The sequence below is a fragment of the Buteo buteo genome, chromosome 9 (assembly GCF_964188355.1).
Source record: "Buteo buteo chromosome 9, bButBut1.hap1.1, whole genome shotgun sequence".
NCBI classification, from domain to species: domain Eukaryota; kingdom Metazoa; phylum Chordata; class Aves; order Accipitriformes; family Accipitridae; genus Buteo; species Buteo buteo.
The window spans coordinates 9,008,039-9,027,946 of record NC_134179.1 but is presented as its reverse complement, the minus strand read 5'-3'; the positions used below and the strand labels follow the sequence as shown (position 1 = coordinate 9,027,946).

At 37.4% G+C, this 19,908-nt stretch overlaps 1 protein-coding gene across 1 annotated transcript in view; it reads right to left on the bottom strand.

Annotated features, from left to right (window-relative positions):
• CFAP61 (cilia and flagella associated protein 61) overlaps positions 1-19,908 on the bottom strand; it is a 120,940-nt gene that overhangs the window by 78,969 nt on the left and 22,063 nt on the right. The window contains exons 9-16 of the mRNA XM_075036764.1: positions 19,002-19,093; positions 17,717-17,898; positions 14,487-14,526; positions 12,397-12,536; positions 8,619-8,745; positions 7,712-7,789; positions 6,322-6,528; positions 3,447-3,581 (exon numbers count right to left, since the gene is read on the bottom strand). Of these exons, the coding sequence (XP_074892865.1) occupies positions 3,447-3,581; positions 6,322-6,528; positions 7,712-7,789; positions 8,619-8,745; positions 12,397-12,536; positions 14,487-14,526; positions 17,717-17,898; positions 19,002-19,093 (1,001 nt within the window). The remainder of the gene's footprint in view (positions 1-3,446; positions 3,582-6,321; positions 6,529-7,711; positions 7,790-8,618; positions 8,746-12,396; positions 12,537-14,486; positions 14,527-17,716; positions 17,899-19,001; positions 19,094-19,908) is intronic.

The following is a 19,908-nucleotide window of genomic DNA, read 5'->3' as shown; positions in this document are numbered from 1 at the left end:
ATCATGAACAGAGTGGCTGGAAAACTGCAGTTAGTCATTCAGGTAATGGTAAATCATGATTTTATATGAAACATTTCTGGATTTTAGGAGTAAATCTCTCTACCTTACACCTAGCTCTCCCAGAAAGACTATAGGAAGAAGGACCTATGCATTCTTAGACACCACGACATACAGCTCATGCTGCCTGCTAGAAGCAGGCAGGAATCCACAGTAGGGTGGCACATGGCATTATCCACTGTTTGATTTTTCCAGACACTGCAGTAGAACAGAGAGATTTGACAAAGGGGCAATGAGAACAAGTTACCACAAACTTAATTTCTGGTGCTCATCTAACAACCGATCCAGACCTGCAGGAAAACCACCTCTCCACCCCAGCCGAAATCCATCTGGACTGGCAATGCATGGGAATTAGCTGAGGGCAAAGCTTTTCTGATTTAGATTGCTGCTTTCACTTCTGGCTTTGGAGGAAAGAAATGGGAAAGAGTCCTTGTGGGTCCTGGTTGAGTTATCTGTACTGGGTCAATCTTTATGGGTGAATCTCTTCACGCTCACAAGCAGGCTGGAATGTATTAAATTGGTACACAAACTGATTGAGCCCCAGGGCTCCCAGTGTGCCACTAATGGCCTACAGAGATATAAATGTACAAATCAAGAGCTGTACTTAGACACTGAATGGCTGAGCTGCTAAGCCCCAAGCTGTTACTGGTGAAAAATAAATTTTGCAGCAAGAAAAGGAGAGAGAGAGCACAAAAAAGGCTGGAACAAGAGGAAGGCAGCTGAAACAGCACTAGATGAGAAGCAGATGTTGATGGCTAGATATCAAGGGGCATCTTGTGGGTATCAAAGCAAGAATTTCATTACAATTATCTCCATCATAAGCGATAGATACTCAAGCAATTAATTAGGACAGGCAGTCAAATGAAAATTTTACACTTCTGAAATTGACTTGCATTTACAATCTTGGTATTGTAGTTTATGTGATAAACTCCTGCCATCATTGCAGAGCTCTTTAAAACAAGAATTACAATGATAACCTGTCCTCCAGCTTTCAGGGACAAAGTGGGCAGGGGTTAATGTCAGAAATAAGTGCTTTCTAATATGAGAAGGCAAAGCCTCCTCAGCTAAAACAAGCTTGGTAAGCTAGAATAGAGACATGTGATAAAGAAATGAGGAGCAGTCTCAACTACTTGAAATCCTTGCTTGCACAAAGCTTTTAAGATTCTGCAAGATCCTGCCCCTATCTTGTTTAAAACCACCATAACAAAGATGATAGCAGACATTTTCTCTTTACTGCTATCCAGGTGCTTGCCTCAGACAACTTCCCACTAATTCCTACTCCAGCCTCTTTGTTTGCCTTTCACTTTTCTCCCTCTCTTCTCCATGCTTTCCTTAGGACATTGTTTTTCCATTTCCCTTTTACCTCACTTCCTAGCCTGTTAGCATCTTGCACAACCAAAATGCATGTCACCTTGTATCACAGTATTTTTTAAGGTGACAATTCTCAGCCCTTCCACTTTGCAGAGTTATCACATTTAACTCCTTGGTGGGATATTTTGCTCTTTGCAACACAGATTGTGTCCTTCTGTTTACAGAGTGTCTGAGCAGCCCTTTTGATTGCTACAAAAACGTAGAAGTATAATAATTTTGTGCCTACTGAAATTTGATTATATATTCATTTCATAAAATACGTCTCATTTTACTTGCAACTTAGCTGCAGGATTTTGTAGGGAAGTGCAAGGTTATTGATGGGAATCAATATTCCTTTCTGAAACATTAGAGTAGAGAGAGGACAAATGCCTTATGCCTGGCTACTACCAGGGCTAACAAAACATCCAAGATCTAAAAGCAGCACCAGCTCCTTACTTTTACGAGTACACTCAGTCCCCTATGGTAGGTTATCTCTTAAGTTATACAGCTTTCACAACGTAAGGTGGTTAAAGGTAATTTCATTCACTCAACAGAAGACTCAGCTTTATATAGTTTCAAATTCTTGGTATTTCAGAAAACTACAGGCAGCAGTAGTGGACTAGCTTGATCCTCAAGTTACCACCTAGGGATCAACCACAGATGTCAGTTTTGACAGAACAAAGTCTGTGAAAAAATCTATAATTAATGCCAGTGCATATGCATGGATAACTTATACAGTGGCTAGCCTTAATTTTTTTTTCAGCAAAACTTTGTTAGTGAAGATCTCGCACCTTTTATTCAATAGAAATTCATTAAACTTTTGAGATTTTAAACAATTATCTCACTACCTGCAACTCTTGGAAATCCTCAGGAAGAACCTGGGAATGGAGCAGACAACAGATTTGAAAATCTTACAAACACGGGAAGTCTGTGACTTTCTGGCTCCAACAAAAATGCTAAGATAAGTTCTTCTAGTGAGAAAGCAACAGTTCATTTTAAAGATAAAATAGGAAGTAGTTTAAAGAAAAGCATCAGATACTTTATTCTGCAGAGAAGAGGAAGGCAGGGATGGGCGTGTTGAGGGAAGACTGTTCAACAAAGCCAAACTCAGACCAATAGCCTCAGCTATGTTCTGGATTTTGCTTTGCCAACTGCTGCCTAATTAAGAGTTTTGGATGCCAAAAATTACTAACTGTGAAAAGGACAGCACTAAAAATATTATATGGGAGCCCATCTCAGCCAACTGGAAGTTAGTAGACAGACATAAAGCTCCCTAATTATGTTTCTTTAGGAAATCACAGCTACCTACTGAGAGTATCCATTGCTAATGGTGTTTTTCCTAATATTTCAGCTTTGGTAGTTACTCTTGTGAGGAACCATCTTCACATCAAATTTTAGTTACTTAAAAATGTAAGACAGAATAAGGTGCAAGTTATTTCACAAATGAAATTTTGAGACTTCTAGTTTAGAACCTTCAGATTGCATGAGTGCTATGCAAATAAGAACTGTTCGGTAACGAAAACAATCTTTTCCTTTGCTGTTAAATCATTCCTGATATTTTTAAGTGTTCTTTCAGGGTATCTTGTGCATGGAAGAAACCTGGCTTTGGGACTGAAAAATAAAATTTACTTAAGCAATTTCCACAGAAATAGTCAGAAGCATGACATTGTATTTTTTCCACTAGCAGAGCATAATACTTAAACAAATTTGCCAGGAAGAAGGGCTGAACAGTAAGTCAGAGCATTTAAAATGTGTTGTGAGTTTGAAAATAAGGTCATGAAAAAATACTGTTACAATGTAAGCATTTAGTATGTAAATGTTATAGTTCAGTGATTGCTCTTCATAATGCGTTTGAAACTCAAGCTTAGAAGAAGCGATGGTTGTGCAGAAGCAAAGCTAGGATTGTAAGGGTATGGACACCATGTTCAGTGTAATTAAGAAGCAACCTATCAACACTAAGATGGTAATGCCATCCCATCTGCCAAACCCTGCATTAGCTGGCGCTATGCCTCTTGCCTGCTGCTGCTTCTGTTACCCACCTGATCCTTGGAGACCTGCTCTGATGGAGCGTTTATGCCAAGCTCTTCCAGAGGATAGACAATCTGTCGTCTTGGTCGCACGGGAACCATGTAATGAAGGGCAGATGTCAGGGAATGGGCACAGGGATTCTGAAACTGAAAGACAGCAATCTATATTTCAGCAGAGAGAATGTCAGAACAGTGCATCACAGATGTCTGTTGTATGGCTTTGCAAATACAAAATTCTTAGCTCTGTTGGCTAAATCTGAGAGAAAAATCAGCAAATAAACAAACATACTCAGAGCAGAGGAATGAATTGCAGATAATTCCTGACACTAATGAAGATAATTATGAGAGTAATTACATTACTATCTCTGTGGGAATGACAGATAAACAAGTGGTTTGGTTTATGGGATTTTTCAGCACAAGTATTTTCCCCAGGAGGATATTTTTCTCCGTAGCGATCATGAATCAGCTTGATTTGACCTCATTAAGCTATGTTATCTGCTTACTGCTAACCTTTGCTTGTTTGGCAAAGAACGGTTATGAATTTATATAGAAATTCTATACCAACTAAAATGTCAATTTCATCCAAGTGATAAATGTTAATAAACTGGCATAAACTTGAAGTGAACAAAACGCCTAATGCTAATGTGAATAGCATAGATCATTAGAAATAGCTGTGTTCCATTTATTGTAGCTTGACTGGCTCTGTCATAATTTACAACATGAAAGGGGAAAAAAATAATTAAGAGAATTACAGGAAATACAGAATGAACATTAATGCAAACTAAATTGCACTGAAGTACAGTTCCATCCATAAATATTGAAAAAACTTGATGTTACTATGTTGAAAACTGAGTAAAATATCACATTTACCACTTATTAGAAAGCAATGATAAGCTGAAGTAACTTAAAGGAACTCTGTAGCCTGGAAGTAGGCCAAACTGGAATCATTAGTAAGATTTAACTTTTCTTTTCTCTCCACTGCCATTAAACTGCATTTTTGTAAGTGCCTCTTAAGAACCTGAGAACCTAATGCTATGCAAGGACATTGGTTCCTCAAGAGAACACTTAAAAAACTCCACAAATGCACACAGGAAAAAACATCCTTCTGAAAATGTACCTATGTCTAACCTGTCAAAATTCCGATGTTAAAAATAGTGGCGATTTCAAAAACACCCAAGTCACTGAGGACAGAATTCATCTCAGTCACCATCTAAAAGCCAGGTGCTTACTTTAGCTAGCCATGCAGACACCCCCCCAGAGTTAGAGAGATGAGCATCTCCAGAGAGCAATTCTTTCTGTCCTAAGATAGGCAGTTATGATCGATGGATGAACTGCCCTCTGGATGCACCATGTTTTCTCCATTAATGCTGACAGAAGCCTAGGTGATTAGGCTGGGCCAGATAGTAGCTTTAGATAGCTACACATCAATGACTTGACATGTTTGAAAATTTTACCTTGTGTTCCCTTTTCTGACATGAGACTGATGACAAGACACACACATGAGTATTTTTGAAAGAATCTTTTATTTTGCTTCCACAAATTACATTCTTCTCGGAAATGGATTTTCCCACACAGCATTAGGTTCTTATTGTTCTTCTGTGGCACTTGCAGAAACACAAGACACATTTTCAATGACAATGAGGTGCCTACGTCCCGCTCACTTCTGATGAAACACAGTCTAGAGTACCTAAATCACTTCTGAAGAGTTCTTATTAACCACCTTGATGTGTTTCTAATATTATCCCCTTGCATTTACTTATGCTACATTATGCCCAGAAACATCATTCCTTTTTTCTTCCCCGCCCTCCACTTTGTCCTGAATCTAAACAAATACTGGTATCTCTCAAAATTAATTATGCAGCTGAGTGGAGGTATGTGGGACAGTACAACTTGATCAGGTTATTAAACTATGACAGGAAATACAAATCATTGTTAAATATAAAGACAGAATATGTGCTTTATACGTTGTCATTTAAAACCTGATTGGTAACTGATTTTGCAAGTGATAAAGGTATACCAGGTGTATTAGCATGTTAAAAACAATTAAATAGAAACTATTATGTTGGTCTCCTCAGTTGATGAGTTGTGAGTTTCTTGTTTCTTCACCTATACATCCAACACAAGGGCAAGAAACAAAGTCAAACCCAAACTACAGCTTACAACTCAGACACAGACTCCTAACATAGGCAGGAGTGGGAATACTGGATGCTTCCTACTTCATCCTAGAACCGATCTATTGGGAACAGGCAGGAAAGGACAGAAACGGGCAGAAATGTGACTATCAGTACTAAAGCACATTTATGGAGGGGGCTGACACAATGCACGAGGCAAGAGCAATACACGAACCTATTTGGGTAAGAAGCAGATATACTTCTTCCAGAAACAAGTGAGGAGGTAGCAAACAAATTATTACTCTGTTGTGCTGCTCCCAGGGAAACATACTACTGTGTGTAACTTAAGACATCTAACTACATTTAGAGAACAGTTGCCCTAGGATCCTCTAAATTAAATTGAGAAACAGAGATTTGCAAAGAGTGAATCAGCTCAGAAGGAGCCACCCCCTAGGAAGAGGTTCTCTCCCTTCACAGACTAGGCAAAGAACCAAGGCCAAGTACACTTCAAATTCCTGCTCCTCCACGTGCTTCCTAAAGACACTGGGCAAGTCTGGACTCCCATGCACTACTGAGCATGCTACGGACTAGCCCTACTATGCAACAGCTATGTCCATGAGTGCAGATTATATCATGCAAGAAGAAAAGAAAGTACAATTTGCTGCAGGTTGCTAAGAAAATTGCTGTTTACAGTCATTCACAGAAGCAAAGAGAAAAATAAAGTGAGCAAAGGTGACAATATTTAATATAAGAAATACATATAACTTTCTCCTTACCTTGCCTTCCACATACTGTGGATAAATAGGATAGTAAAGAGAAGATTTGTGGGCCAAGCGAAGAATCTCCTTTAGAAAGTGTTTTGTATAGTGATGAAATATAGGATTTAAGACAAAGTGGTAAAGATGTCCATGCTCTTCTTGCTGGTGGTGATTAAAATGAATAAAATCTTCAATGTTGTAATGTGATCGAATGTACTCAATATCCTAGAAAATAAGAATTTGGAAATCAGCAGTAATGAAACAGCTACATTTACAATATTTTAGCAAGTGCCAACAAGATGCTTTCTATCAATTAAGGAACTAAATTTGAACACTGAAATTAAATGCCTTTAAGAGTTCTTCTCAATTAAAGCACACTGACTGAACACATTTTTCTTGGAAGTCTTTTCATTGTATCAAAATCTATTCTTGCAGCTCGCCCACCTTCATTTACAGGGAATGCATATTTGAGCCTTTCACAACAATGTCTGATACAGGTTAATAGACATTCATGGAGGAAAAAAAACCCCAAACAACTTTGTTTTGCTGAGTTCAGGACAGAGAAGCCTAAACTATCCTTTCACAAAACTTAAACTGAAAAAGGGGGATTCTACAGAAAAAAGCTGTGTAAGAAATGCCCTCCAACAAGTCTTCCCTGTTGAAGTGATAAATTGAGATTTTTGCACATTTATACACTCAAGACAAATTGCTATATCCTCTTATCTCAATGCTCTTAATATAATTAAGAGCTATTTTTGAAAATAGGAGTGACTACTCTATTTTGAAAACTGAGCATTGCAGCTGCTGAACATTCTAAAATCTGCCTTTTCAGTCATGCCACAAAGTAAGCCTTAAAGCATGTTTACCTTTCAAGAATAATGTGCAACATAGTCTTTTTTTTTGTACTCCACTAGAGTATATGCTTTTTATTTGTTTTGAAGTTAAGTGTGTGATTCATAATCATTCAGAATCTACTGTTGGAGAAAAAAGTTAAGAAAGCAAATCTAGAAAGAAAACAACTACTCTTTGCAGTATGCATGGCAAAACTGCGTATTGACTTTGGAAATCAGGGGGCAAAATAGGTGATTATAAACATATCTAGAGGCAAAATGGCTTTGTGCTAAAGAAGCAAAAAGAGGTGTAGGAGGCATACTTCCAGAACGCATCAGCAGCTTCTTGCAAATCACAGGATGATTTTTTTTTTTTCATCTGTGTGTCAATCATCATATATGAGAAGGGAAATAATAGAGTCTACACAGTCAGGAAAGAGAGAAAGAAAGTTTATAGAGGCAGTATCTTTTAAATATACTTTCTGTTAGGTACATGTATAGTGGCAAGCACAAAACTCAGCCTTTAGTGTTGAGGGCTAAGCGTTACAGTTTTCATACAACACAGAAATAGAATTTACCATTTCATCTCTGATGACAGAAACACCAACTATTTGATCCAAAACTTCTGCTATGAAAGCCTGTACTGGGATCCCATCCTGCAAGGCAAAAGCAACATATGCATGTTTCCTATTTCATTAGTAACCTTCCTTTTTAATTGTAACTGTGTATTTCACCACACAACCACAGTTAAAACACTTTCCTCCCAGTATACATTCTACACACTACCCCAATTTAACCACTCTTCCTTAACTCAAGGCATAATGTTTAAACAATGTTCATGGCTGGACTCTTGACCATGCAGAAGTTTACTAACTAAAGTTCCAATTAGGACCTAGCTGCTACCGGAGTGCTATAAGCTCAGCCACTAATTTAGTTGTGGGTTAAGTTCTGATCTTAAGAAAGAATATTAACTAAAACAGATATTCTCCATCAATAGTTGTATAAAATGGATTTCCCTCCAGCTGTATGATTGGTAATGATAGTGCTTGTTTTTTCGTTCAAGCAGCATTTTCCATCACACAACAATAATGCAGATGTTCCCAGGCATATGTCTGGCCACATTATAGGAAGGAGAAAGAGACCCCCATCATGTGACAAAACACAAGTACATGTTCATCACACAACCAGATGTGCGTGCAAGAAAAAACAACAATGCAAATCAGGTTCTGGGTGGCCAAAAAATGCATCCAGCGTTCTTCTGTCCCTGCATTTGAAAAATATCCAAAGAAGAGGGTAGTTGGTATAGGCCACAGGTTAGATTAACTATCAAGTCAGGCTGAATACAGTGTATACTGACTGTTGATACTGACTTGAGTACCTATATATTATATATAGTATACTAGTTTAGAGTAATGTAGTAAATTCTGGATGTTTATACCAGTATTTACCCATTCTTTTGTAAGTATACTTGCAACAAATACTCACTGGATCCCTGCGAGCCAGAGTAAATATCTTTAAGTCATTCAATATACTTTCATTCAAGCTAAGGGTTTTAATGAGCATTTTGACACCAAGTAGGTCATTGGTTGTTGCCCTTCTTACACTAAATGACCTATAAGAAAAAAGGAAAAAACACAGTAAAAATTCACTCTGTGACAAATTAAAGACCATTCCCATGCTTAAGACAACATGCCTTCCACAAGCACCGAACACATCTTTCACAAGTTGAAATTGATTGCTATATGACTATTGTTCCAAATGTATATATTAACTTATTGCGTGATAACATAAAAGATCACGCAACATCTACTTAAGAGAACTCAAAAATGCTTCTTTAACTGCTACTAAACACTCGGTCTTTCTGTACCTACAGCCCAATCCCTCAAAGCAATGACTAACTATGACACAGATATCACCTAATCTTCATGTGAATAAGAGCCAGCAGAGAAAGGAGGCAAAGAACCTTTTAAAATTGAAGTAGAATACATAACTGCACACTGACACACATGGGGAAAAAAAGAAAGAAATAGAGAAAGATAAGAAAAGTAGAAAAAAGGAGAGAGAGAAAAAAATAAAACAGAGCCAACTGTCATCCTTGGATATGATACAAAAGAAAGGCAGTAACATCAGTTTATCCAAAAAGAACAAATTACTAACATTTGTGTTAGGCCTTGGTTCTTTAAATACTAATGAGGATAAACTGACATGAATAAAATACCTCTGATAAAGATAAGATGGACAGTTGGTAATCACACAACAGTGACATGGTATAAAAATGTCTGTGCGATATGTACAGCCAGCAACATGTTAGCTACAGACAGGAATATCCTGGCACTTACCTAGTTTACACACTCTGTTACAAAACATCTTCCCACCCACTAATTATGAAAAAAATTTATTTCATAGTGACAGTCTATAGCAGCTGAGGAACTCTCTTGTGTTGTCCGTTAAAAGCATTGACCCTTCCTGGTTAAACAAGGCTTATACAATAAAGACTTACAGACTGCTGTTCAAGGAACTGAATTACAATTTAATTTCCAAGAATTAAGTTCTTTCACCCACAGGTAAAAAACTTGACATTCATGTAGTATAACTTCCATTCCTGTTCTTCTTGATTTCAATTTAAACTTGCATGTGATATGCTTCAGCCTAAGTCACAGTCACATTGAGATTGATTTTGTGGACCATGGTTTTAATGACTAGCACTAGTACCTTAAAAAAAACCCAAACCTACCAAGTATCTGATATGTTATGGGAAATTTCACAGCTCAATCTCATTGATAATTTTCAACTTGATTATTTGAGTGCTCAAAAGCATACATTTGATTACTAAATTACAAACTAATCCTGAGTTTCTAAGTAAGCATCAGCTTAGTTTCCATACTTGTTAACTCATTTCCACAGACAGTTAATTGCAAGATCAAACAAGTGATGAAGATGATGGTCAGCAAGACCAACAATATGGTTCACTCCACAACTCATGAGCATGCTATCTTTCTGCCACTCCACTGAGCCCAGCACATGAGTTTTTCTTCCCACCCATGTCCAAGAGAAGGCAGTTGTATCAATAATGAACTATATTTTTAATATGATGAAAAATAGAACATGCAAATAATTGAAACTGTTTCCTAAAACAATAAACAAAACCACTAGATCCACTGTAAGTATGAAATAGTAGGAAGGACTATCCAAGGTCTGTGCTCATTTCTCTTCCAGCAATGAATTAACTCATTCTAGATGCCCGATGCCTTTGACTGCTCAGAGACCAGGATGCTATTATTATTATTATGCTTTTTAGTGAAAATTGAGGGAAAGTATCCATTAAGCATTTCAGCCTATGCCTTGTCATCTGTTATTTTTTTCCTCCTTCACTGTTAAGTAGCAGACCTGTACTTCCATTTGCTGCACTCTTGCTTTTTGTGTACTTAACACTTTTTCTTATTCCTTTTACAATCTTTACTAATCAGTATCTCATTTTGTGCCTGTGCCCCTTCTGATTTTGCCCTTTCATGTCTTCATACACCCATCTTCTTACCCCTGTTTTTCTTTTAATCCATTTTCTGTGACTTCCTTTTCACTTACATGCCTTTCGAAAGCCCTCGATGCAAGTACAATATATTGATCTTTTACTTTTTCATATTTTAGTTTTACCTAAGACAGTATCTGCTGTTGTGCACTGCATTTTTCGTTCTTCAGAAACTTTCCTAAAGCTTCATCAGGCTTACTCCATAGCTTTTCTGATCCTGAACCTCAATAAAAAGCTATTTTTCCTTACTTTCCTGCACAGCTACAGGGGGGTTTGGAAAATATGACTAACAACCCTATTCTGTTTTCATGGAAGGGCTGGTATCATTTGGAATATGCACAATTTAATCAGAATTGCAAGGTGTCTTGTTCGGGGTTTTTTTGTTTGTGTTTTTTTTTTTTTTAATTTATTTTTTTAAAAACTTTGATAACAAGTTTAATTTTGACCAAAATCACAAGAGGACATATGACTACCAATCCTACTGGTGGATTACTGAACAGCTGTGACTGAGATTAACAGAAATTACTCCAATGGCTTTCTCTTCAGCCAGCTGGATTCTTACATAGTACACAGAAGCCCAATTTCATCCCATGGTAAAAAGCTTCTGCACAGGTCCAAGAGTAGCTGGCCAGTTTCTGCATGAGCTATTTGTATACCACCAAAGGTGGTTAAGTATGCAATTAAAATGAAAGTATTTTTCTAAAACCACACAGTATTTAGCTACATTAAGACAAAAATAAAGGAAAATCTCTAACCGTGCCACAACTTCAGCTTGGTATTTGGGCCAGTATAGGTTTATTATCCAAACGAAGCATTGGAAAACTCACACCATGTAACAAAAGTCATAGCAAGAGAGGTTTTGTGTCCCAGTTCACCAGTATTTCAGACTACAGAAGCATTCAGAGTATCACGGAAATTGAAAGGTATGAAATAAATGATTCAACACAAAAAATAAGAGAAAAATTATATAAAATAGATACTCAACAATGAGGTTACTGCTGTGTTCTGCATGTTCCAGAAATGTATTACTGCATTTCTCTTAAGAGAGTTACACAATGTTTCCAAGAATTAAATCTAGACCAGGCTTTCAAGTACCAATGTTACGCAACCTGACCCAAATCCAAAGGGCACCATGTTTCTCTATTGGCCTTGGTCCACGAGGAAACTTGAAGAAGCTACTTGTCCATACCAATGTTCATCTTCATTAAGTTAGTACTGTACATACAAACTTTAAATGAATCCTCTCACTGTACTTTGGTTTTACTTAAAGGAAACTATATATAAATGCTGGCAGTCAGAAGACTGCTTGCTTTTACATTTTTAATTTTTAATCTCATTTTTTGTTTCATTAAAAATCATGTCACTAACTACTACTTTATTTCACTGAAAATATAAAGCTATTTCTACATTGTCTAGTATAGAGCTGTGTGGAGATACATCAGAATAGGGTTAGGATTCACTCCAGAACAGGAGGCAAGACAGCTGCAGTAATGCTGCTAAAGACTAAGTTATTTAGCTCTGCTCCTAATTGATCCAGGCACAGTCCTGTGCTATTCAACCATACTGTTTTGGGGACTCAAGCTATCATTTTTGCAAGATGTTGTGCCATACTGTGCAGAACACCAGCTTGGTCTGTGATAGCAAAGGAATACTCATCTGGTGCTAGGTTGGCTGGTGCAAGTATATTCCATAAATGTAGTTCAGAGTACATCATTTATTGTCATGAGGCACACTCACTTGAGCAATCCTGCACGGTGGAACACATAAAGCTCCTCACCAAGTTTGGAAGTATAGAGAGGGACAACCCGAACAAAACTCTGGATCAGGTGGAACTCTGGTACATGATGTGGTACGAGGATGACACAGAAGTCTTTGTCCTGAAAAAGATTTGTAGACAATAAAGGCTTAGTGATCTCAATGTAAGCTTTACACAAAAGCTTCAGACTAGAGCGGATAGAAAGAAAACAAACTGAATGTAATGCTTACAATGTACTCCAAGTATTGCTTTACCTAGATGGCTTAATAGCTAGGCAATACAAAGGACTGATGAGCTGAACATTAAGTTGGCTCACAGAAACGGGTCTTTTAGCTCCCACAGTAAAGACTTATCAGTTAATACCCTGATATTCCCTAACAGTCCTTTTTTTCCCACACACACCCTCCTCCCCGTCTTTTCTTCCTCAGTAGAATACTTCAGTTGGAAGGGTCCAACAATGATCACCTAATCCAACTGCCTAGTAGGAACATTATCTCTATGCCCACACCTTTAGGGCCAACATTTTCCCTTAAAAGGTCCTTTTTTCTACCTTACTATTCTTCTGCAGTGAAATTTCAGGACAATGTATGTCTGTCTGGGATCTTTTGCAAGTCTGCAGCCAAGTGAGACCACCAACTAGAGCAATATGTCCTAAAGTCCTGAACAAGCACCCAGTGGGTATGCATAGATTGACTTTGCACTGCATGCACAGTAGACTTAATGAATGCAAGTTTGTACATACGCAGTGATGTCCAGCTTGCTCCAAATTTGCCACTGCTGGCGTGCATGCGCTATAGGGTGCATATGCCTACAAAGACATGCTGTATTGGCAGTCAATGTAATTGTTCAGAGAACTTGTGCTGTAAAGGCTGCAGAGGTGCAAAGGAATGCAGGAATCTCCACTGAATGCTCTCAGATGAAAGAGAGCATCCTCTGGAGATGAAACTGCATGCCACAGATAACTTCATCCATTCAAACTGTTCAAGCACCCCCTTCCACCAGAGTCTCTCCCATCTCTTTTTATTGAACATATGCTTTAAGATAATCTCACTGCACACAGGGATGTTGGAGAACTCTGACAATTCATAAAGATGCTTCATGCAGCATGATAGATGGTGAAAGACTCCCAAGTAGCACAGATCTGGAAGACATTTAATTGGTTTACTCTGGCTTATTATTCTATGGCATTTTTTCAGTAGAAAGATATTTGAATCTTGCTCCTTATCTTTAAGCACACTACGTGATTAATTTTTTTTACTACACCTGGTGATTTCATCATGACATTTTGTTTCAAGGAGTGACAGGTGCATTGCTGGATAGATAAACTACTTAAGAGATATGAAATGTTTTCTGTGTTCACTTTCTCTGGGAACTTTCTTCGGTGGTAAGCAGCATTTCTGAACATGCTGATATTTAGGGCCAACGGTGTATCTGTGGTCACCAGGACCTGTCTCTAAAGGATACTACCATGCAGTAATTTTAGTGTGAATTTACAACTCACTGTAGTGTGTGTTAAGAATGTCTCAGAAAGTGTATTTTGTTACCTCAGATAAAGATTGATCACACAGAGCATTAGTGTGAAATAGCTACTGCACTGTAAATTTACATCCTTATTTGCTGCAAGTTAGCTTTGCCCTAAACATAAACCCTTGGTGCCACTGTTTAGGCTATAGGTAAATACTATGGATTTCCTTAGTAGTGCTGTTTTCTAGGCTTTAACTCTTCTACTTTAATGTATTTTCCCTGATTTTATTTTTAATTTAGGTACAGTCTGGATCTATACATGATTTAAAGGAGTTTGAAACTTTTGCTTTCTAAATCTGCATCTCAGAAAAGTCCCTATGGAACATAAACAAATGACTTATGTATGCAATACATGAAGTCCCAAAGCAGCCAGGGAGAGGAGTCAAACTCTTCAGGGTAACTCAGCCCAGGGCAACTAGCCATAGCATACTCCGGTGAGTCACTGACTTACTCTGGCATCATATCTAAATACTCTGGCTGACAACTGCACTACCATCCCATCATACATACATACCAATACAAACTTCAAAACTTTAATTATACATACTGGAAAAAGCTTGAAAACATAGTGCAAAAAATCCAGTGATCTGCAACCAAGAGTAAACATTGTTAAATAAAGCATGTATCAGAGATCCTATACATTTCAATATTTACAACCCCATAAGTGCAAGGAACATTTATTCACAGCGCTAATCAGACAGTCCTGCTAGTTCATCATTAATCAACTGCAGATATTGCAAGCTGCACATCAGTTGTTGAATTCTACTGCTTAAAGCATCGCTATTAACAAGAATAAACCTGAATGCTTGAAATAATATCAAAAGATTAGGCTCTTCACTGAAGGAAAAAAAAATTTACTCTCATGTTGTTGACTCCAACATTTTTCAGAAGTCATTCATGGACATTCTGGACATGTCAGAGCAGCATTAGTATACAGCAAACATTAACTGAGGTTACAAAACATTGTTGCTGTATTCCACAAGATTTTCATCCAGTACCAAGAGTTTTGTCAGTATCTACTTGGCAAACCTATCCGATGTACTTTATCAGACTAACAGGAACATCAATACTTTGAAATTGTTTTTGAACACTTTACTTCTTTCCACTTCTCACCTACTGGTTTAGAGTAATTCCACTCTCTTTTCCATAGTGATGGTGAAATGTGACATTTGAGTTTAAAAAGACATGAGAAATCTAACAAATTCTTCCTTTTTCTCCTAAGTGTCAGGATATCAAAGAGCTCTTAAACCCATCAGAGTTATGCTGAAGCTTTATAAAATATTTTTCTACTGTACAAAATGTGTCTTTTTGAAGAAATTCAATACAGATATATATACCTAAATATATTGATAAAACCCCTTCTCCCTCCAGACCTATAATTAAGTTCCCTTTAAATACTTCACCAATAATATTACTGAATGAAGAGACAAATAATTTCCAATTAAAATATCTATGATTGAATGAAAACTTAAAAAAAAAAAAGCTGTACATACAGATCTGGATTGGGGTATTATATTCACCTATATAATACATAATTATAACTAGTTAATAGAATAGCTAAATGGGGGAAAGGAAAATGCCATTGCAGTGTACAGTTTTTTATTCTCTGGTATCCGGTACCTTCTTGGCAGCAAGGCACACAAGAATGGAGGTAGGAGATTTTTCAGGGGGCTTAAAAAGGTATGAAATACCTGTAGATAAACTAGCAATCTCGTTCCTTCACATTTCACTTTCAATGCACTAATAAGCCAGGTAACAGCTGTACATTTTGGAGATGGAAACATTTAGCAACTTCACTGGGTAACACAAATTCCCAGTAGTAAACTTCCCTTGAGGGCTAAGATGCAATCATACCTACACTTCAACCAAACTACTATTTCTGGATCCACGCTGTGCAGCGTCAGCAGTAACTCCTTCAGGACAAGATTTGGAGATACAGTCAGGATTACTTCATGCCATCCTTTCAACATATTTGCTTTTCTAATGTTTCTTTTACAAACAGTTGGATCAAGCAAACGCAAGCTACGGAAACATACAAGCAAAATATTTGAAAACACCAAGATCTACAGATTCCTCAGCTCTGAGAGGAAGATCTTGCATGAGTTAATCTTAGGAGAAGTCTTCAGAAAGGAATGCTATCTTCTCCACAGATACCCATCTTAGAATCCAGACTGTTCCAGAGATGTCTCCAGGGAACAAGGAATGGGACTGCAATGTTGAATGATAACCAGGGTGAAAATATCTTGAACAGAAACAACAACAGTGCATATGAAGGACAGAATGTTAGAAGGGGGCAAAAAAGTGACAGATCCTTATCCTAAGCAGGATACTATGAGCAGAGAACTTAACTAGTCTACAGAGAGATTATTTCCCCGCATAGGTACAGATCACTGCTTTGAATTGCTGTTTCACTATAATGGAGTCATTCTAGAGCAAGTCCCTTACCTCAGTATTATTTTAAAATAAAGTTATTTTATTCCAGAGTAATTATCTTGCTTGAATTTTATTTTAGACTAGATTGTCTATAAATAAACTATTCTGAAATTGACTCTCTGCAATGTGATTGTTCTATTGCATGTACATTGATTAGTGTTTCTAAGTACATCACAGATTTTTAGCACTGCATTTCTCTCTCTTCCTAACGAATTTGAGCTATTATTACTCGGTAAATATGTACCAAGAAGGCTATATGTTTGCTTTTCTTTGGTAACAGGATATTTGCATCTGTAGCAGATTCAGTGTTTAATCCCTTTGGGTAGGGCCCCTCCTTAATCAAGAAACAGCTTAATAAACAGAATTAGTTTTCAAGGAGTTCTGATTTTTCTTCTTAATGAAGTTTATTCCTAAATTTCCTTTAAGCCAGATACGTTCAGAAGTTGTCAGTCACCAATGATTACTACTACAAGTAGAAAGATGTTTTTTCAAATGGTACTACAGTTGTCAAATTCATCACCTATAAAGTCCTTGCTACTGATACCTTGTGTCTCTAGAAATTACATGTATACAAAACTGTGGAAGATCTTGGGTGTGCTAAGCCTCTTTCTATCTATTTTTTGTAAGTATCTACATGTTTTATCTTTCTTTCTAGGACCTATAAACAAGAGCAGGGCTCATTTATAATCAGAATGGGCCAATGCTCCTGAAGATGCTTTTGCTGATATGGTTGAGTATAGGTTCGCTCTTAAAGGGTGCAGAGACATTTGGGGAAAAAAATGTCTAAACCACATTTATAGATCTATTCTACTCCACCAGGATCTAAGAGTCCAAGGTCAGCAGCAGCAATCATTTTAAGATAAAAAGCCTTTGTCTTCCCCCTACTGTGGTGGATTTTAGAAAACCGCATCAGTTCTCTCAGTGATGGGAGACTGAGTGTTTAGAAATGAGAACATTTAACTGCAGAGTTAAAAACAGCTTTATCACCCCATGAAATGAGATGACCAGTACTGTAACATCTAGCTCCCTTCACAGTTAGCCAGCTTTGGAATTAATGTTTCTTCAGAGGAAGAAGTGGCCTTCTCACAATTTCAACTAGCATTTTTCCAACAAAAACCAAATTCTTAACTTTTTGTTCCCACCGTCCTACCAGAGATGGGAAGTTGCAGCTGGAGGTTGAAAATTTCAGTTACTACTGAAGGTAAAAGAAATGGGAAAAAAAAAAGTCAGAAAAAATCCAACCTAACTGCAGCAGGTGCTGTCACTTTCAGATTTGTCCTAAATATGTAACATCGAGAATTGTTATTAAGATCGGGAAAGCAGTAGCTATTCATCCATACCTACCTAGTTTCATGCTTCTCATCAATACAGAACAGATGGATACAGAAAGCATTTGAAGCTCCTCTGTACACTGGATGAAAAGCACCTTTTTCTTCAGTCTGAAGGAGAAGTGTGGCTGAGGCTTTGTAATCTTTGACATCATCTAATGGCAGTTCAGTATGGGAAACTGTAATTACTCCATCTTTCTGCAATAGCAATAGACAAGTGATCACTTACAACATTTCAGAAAATATTTTCATTTTTTAATTAAAAGGTCTTGCATCATTCCTATGTTATAGCATTCCAAGCAGACACACAAGGATGTACTTTTTACCTGTCACATTTTGACAAACACAGAAATTCAAGGAGGTATTTTTAATGTGATACCTGTTTCTGAAACACTAGATAAAAATGGCCTTTAAAAATACATACATTCTTGCTGAAGAGCAATATATTCACAAACCAAGTTACCATTAGAGTCCCTTTGTGAGGCAATAAAATATTTATCTTTCAGAAATGTTTCTATATTAAAAAATTTTTTTTCCAGATGCATATTGAAAATACGTGAAAGTTAAAAACATGTTATGTTAAAGAAAATGGGATCAGTGCAGAGAATATTGTGGAAATGGAAATGAACAATAATGGGAAGAAAACCAAAGTAGCTTTGATATAGTACTGACAGAGAGACTAAAAGACAGACACAACCATTTAAAATTTCTTGGGATAAATTCTCAGTTAATTTATGCTGCACCAATACATTTCATAGTAATGGTCTTTTATCAAGTTGAGCTTCATCTAACAGAAGAGGCACAGATAGAATATGTGCCCTTTAATTATACGGGAAACCTGAAGCTGTATTGCTCCTTTTCAGCTTTGGTAGCTTTCCATCAGTAGCAGATTCTTAGCTCAGTAACACAGTCAAGTCAAAATCTCAGGACTCGCAGATCTTCAGAGTAAGACGACTCTAGCCGTGTCTGTTACAGTAATGTTCTCTCCACATCTACAGAGGAGCCCACGCAAAGCTGTGCTTCCACATGCCTCTACTCAGCAGCAGAACTACACAAACAGGACCTCATCCTTCTCCTCCTCTCAGTGCCACTTTATTCCCAGCCCCATGCTGTCTGGCTGTTCATGTGGATTCCTAGCTAGAGCAGCTTCTGATCTTTGCACAACAGCATACATAAGTGTGGGCCCAGGCAGAGGACAGTGCAGGAGTGGAAATAATAAGCACCGCTTGTCCTAGCAGCCTCCACCTTTGCTTCGTATTAGCTTTTAAAGTTATCAGCATTGCTGTATACGGTGGTATTACCTGCACAGATGCATCCTGATCATGAATATGTTCAAAGTTTCGAGATGAAACAGACTCCATTTCTTGACTTGTTTGGTTGCTTTTATCTTCATCTAAGTAATGAAAAATAATAAATGCATCAGGCTTAAAAATGTGAGCTTAACCCTCACAATCACAGCAATAACTAGAGTGTGCCAGACTACCTCTGTTGAAAGGTTTATTTTATTTATTTTTAATAACCACAGTTAAAATAGACCCTCCTATAGTTACTTGGCTAGAAGTTCATTAGACTATTTGATTTAAAGGAAAAAAAAAAAAATCAGAGAATTGGTTGTAAAATAAGAATTGAACAAGACACGGTTTGGAAGCAACTCCTAACTTGTGTATTATATGTAATAACTTGTTACCCTATCTGAAAAGAAAAATATGAGTCATTAGTGCATTGACTGGTATCTTAAACCCTTTTGCCTGTTGCTAATTTGTTTTCTGATGATCACAAGTATGAGCAAGGGCTCTTGATTCTCAGATTAGTTCTCCAAAAAGAACTGAAATTCGGAATAAATCCTAGTCAACCCAGAATCCTTACCTAGGTGCAAGCAGGGACAAGAAACAAGGATTTAAACTCCCTTCTCAATTGCCACACCTAACTAGTTCTCTAAACCTTCTTTTACTTATGAAAGCTGGTTGCTTTTTCGTCAATCTTTGTCAGTTTGTCTATTTCCTCCTCTTCCTCCAATCCCAGAATTTCTCTCCTCTGCCACCTTGCTTGGATGCTGAAGTAACTGCTTCAAAGTACTTTGTCAACCATTGCAATTTTGTGTGTGTATGTGTGTGTGCAAGATTTTTTTAGCCAAAAAGAATAAAAGGGTTCCATGAAAAGGAAAGGCATTTTACAACCAAAGTAGCAGAAATCAGGTTTAAATCTGGA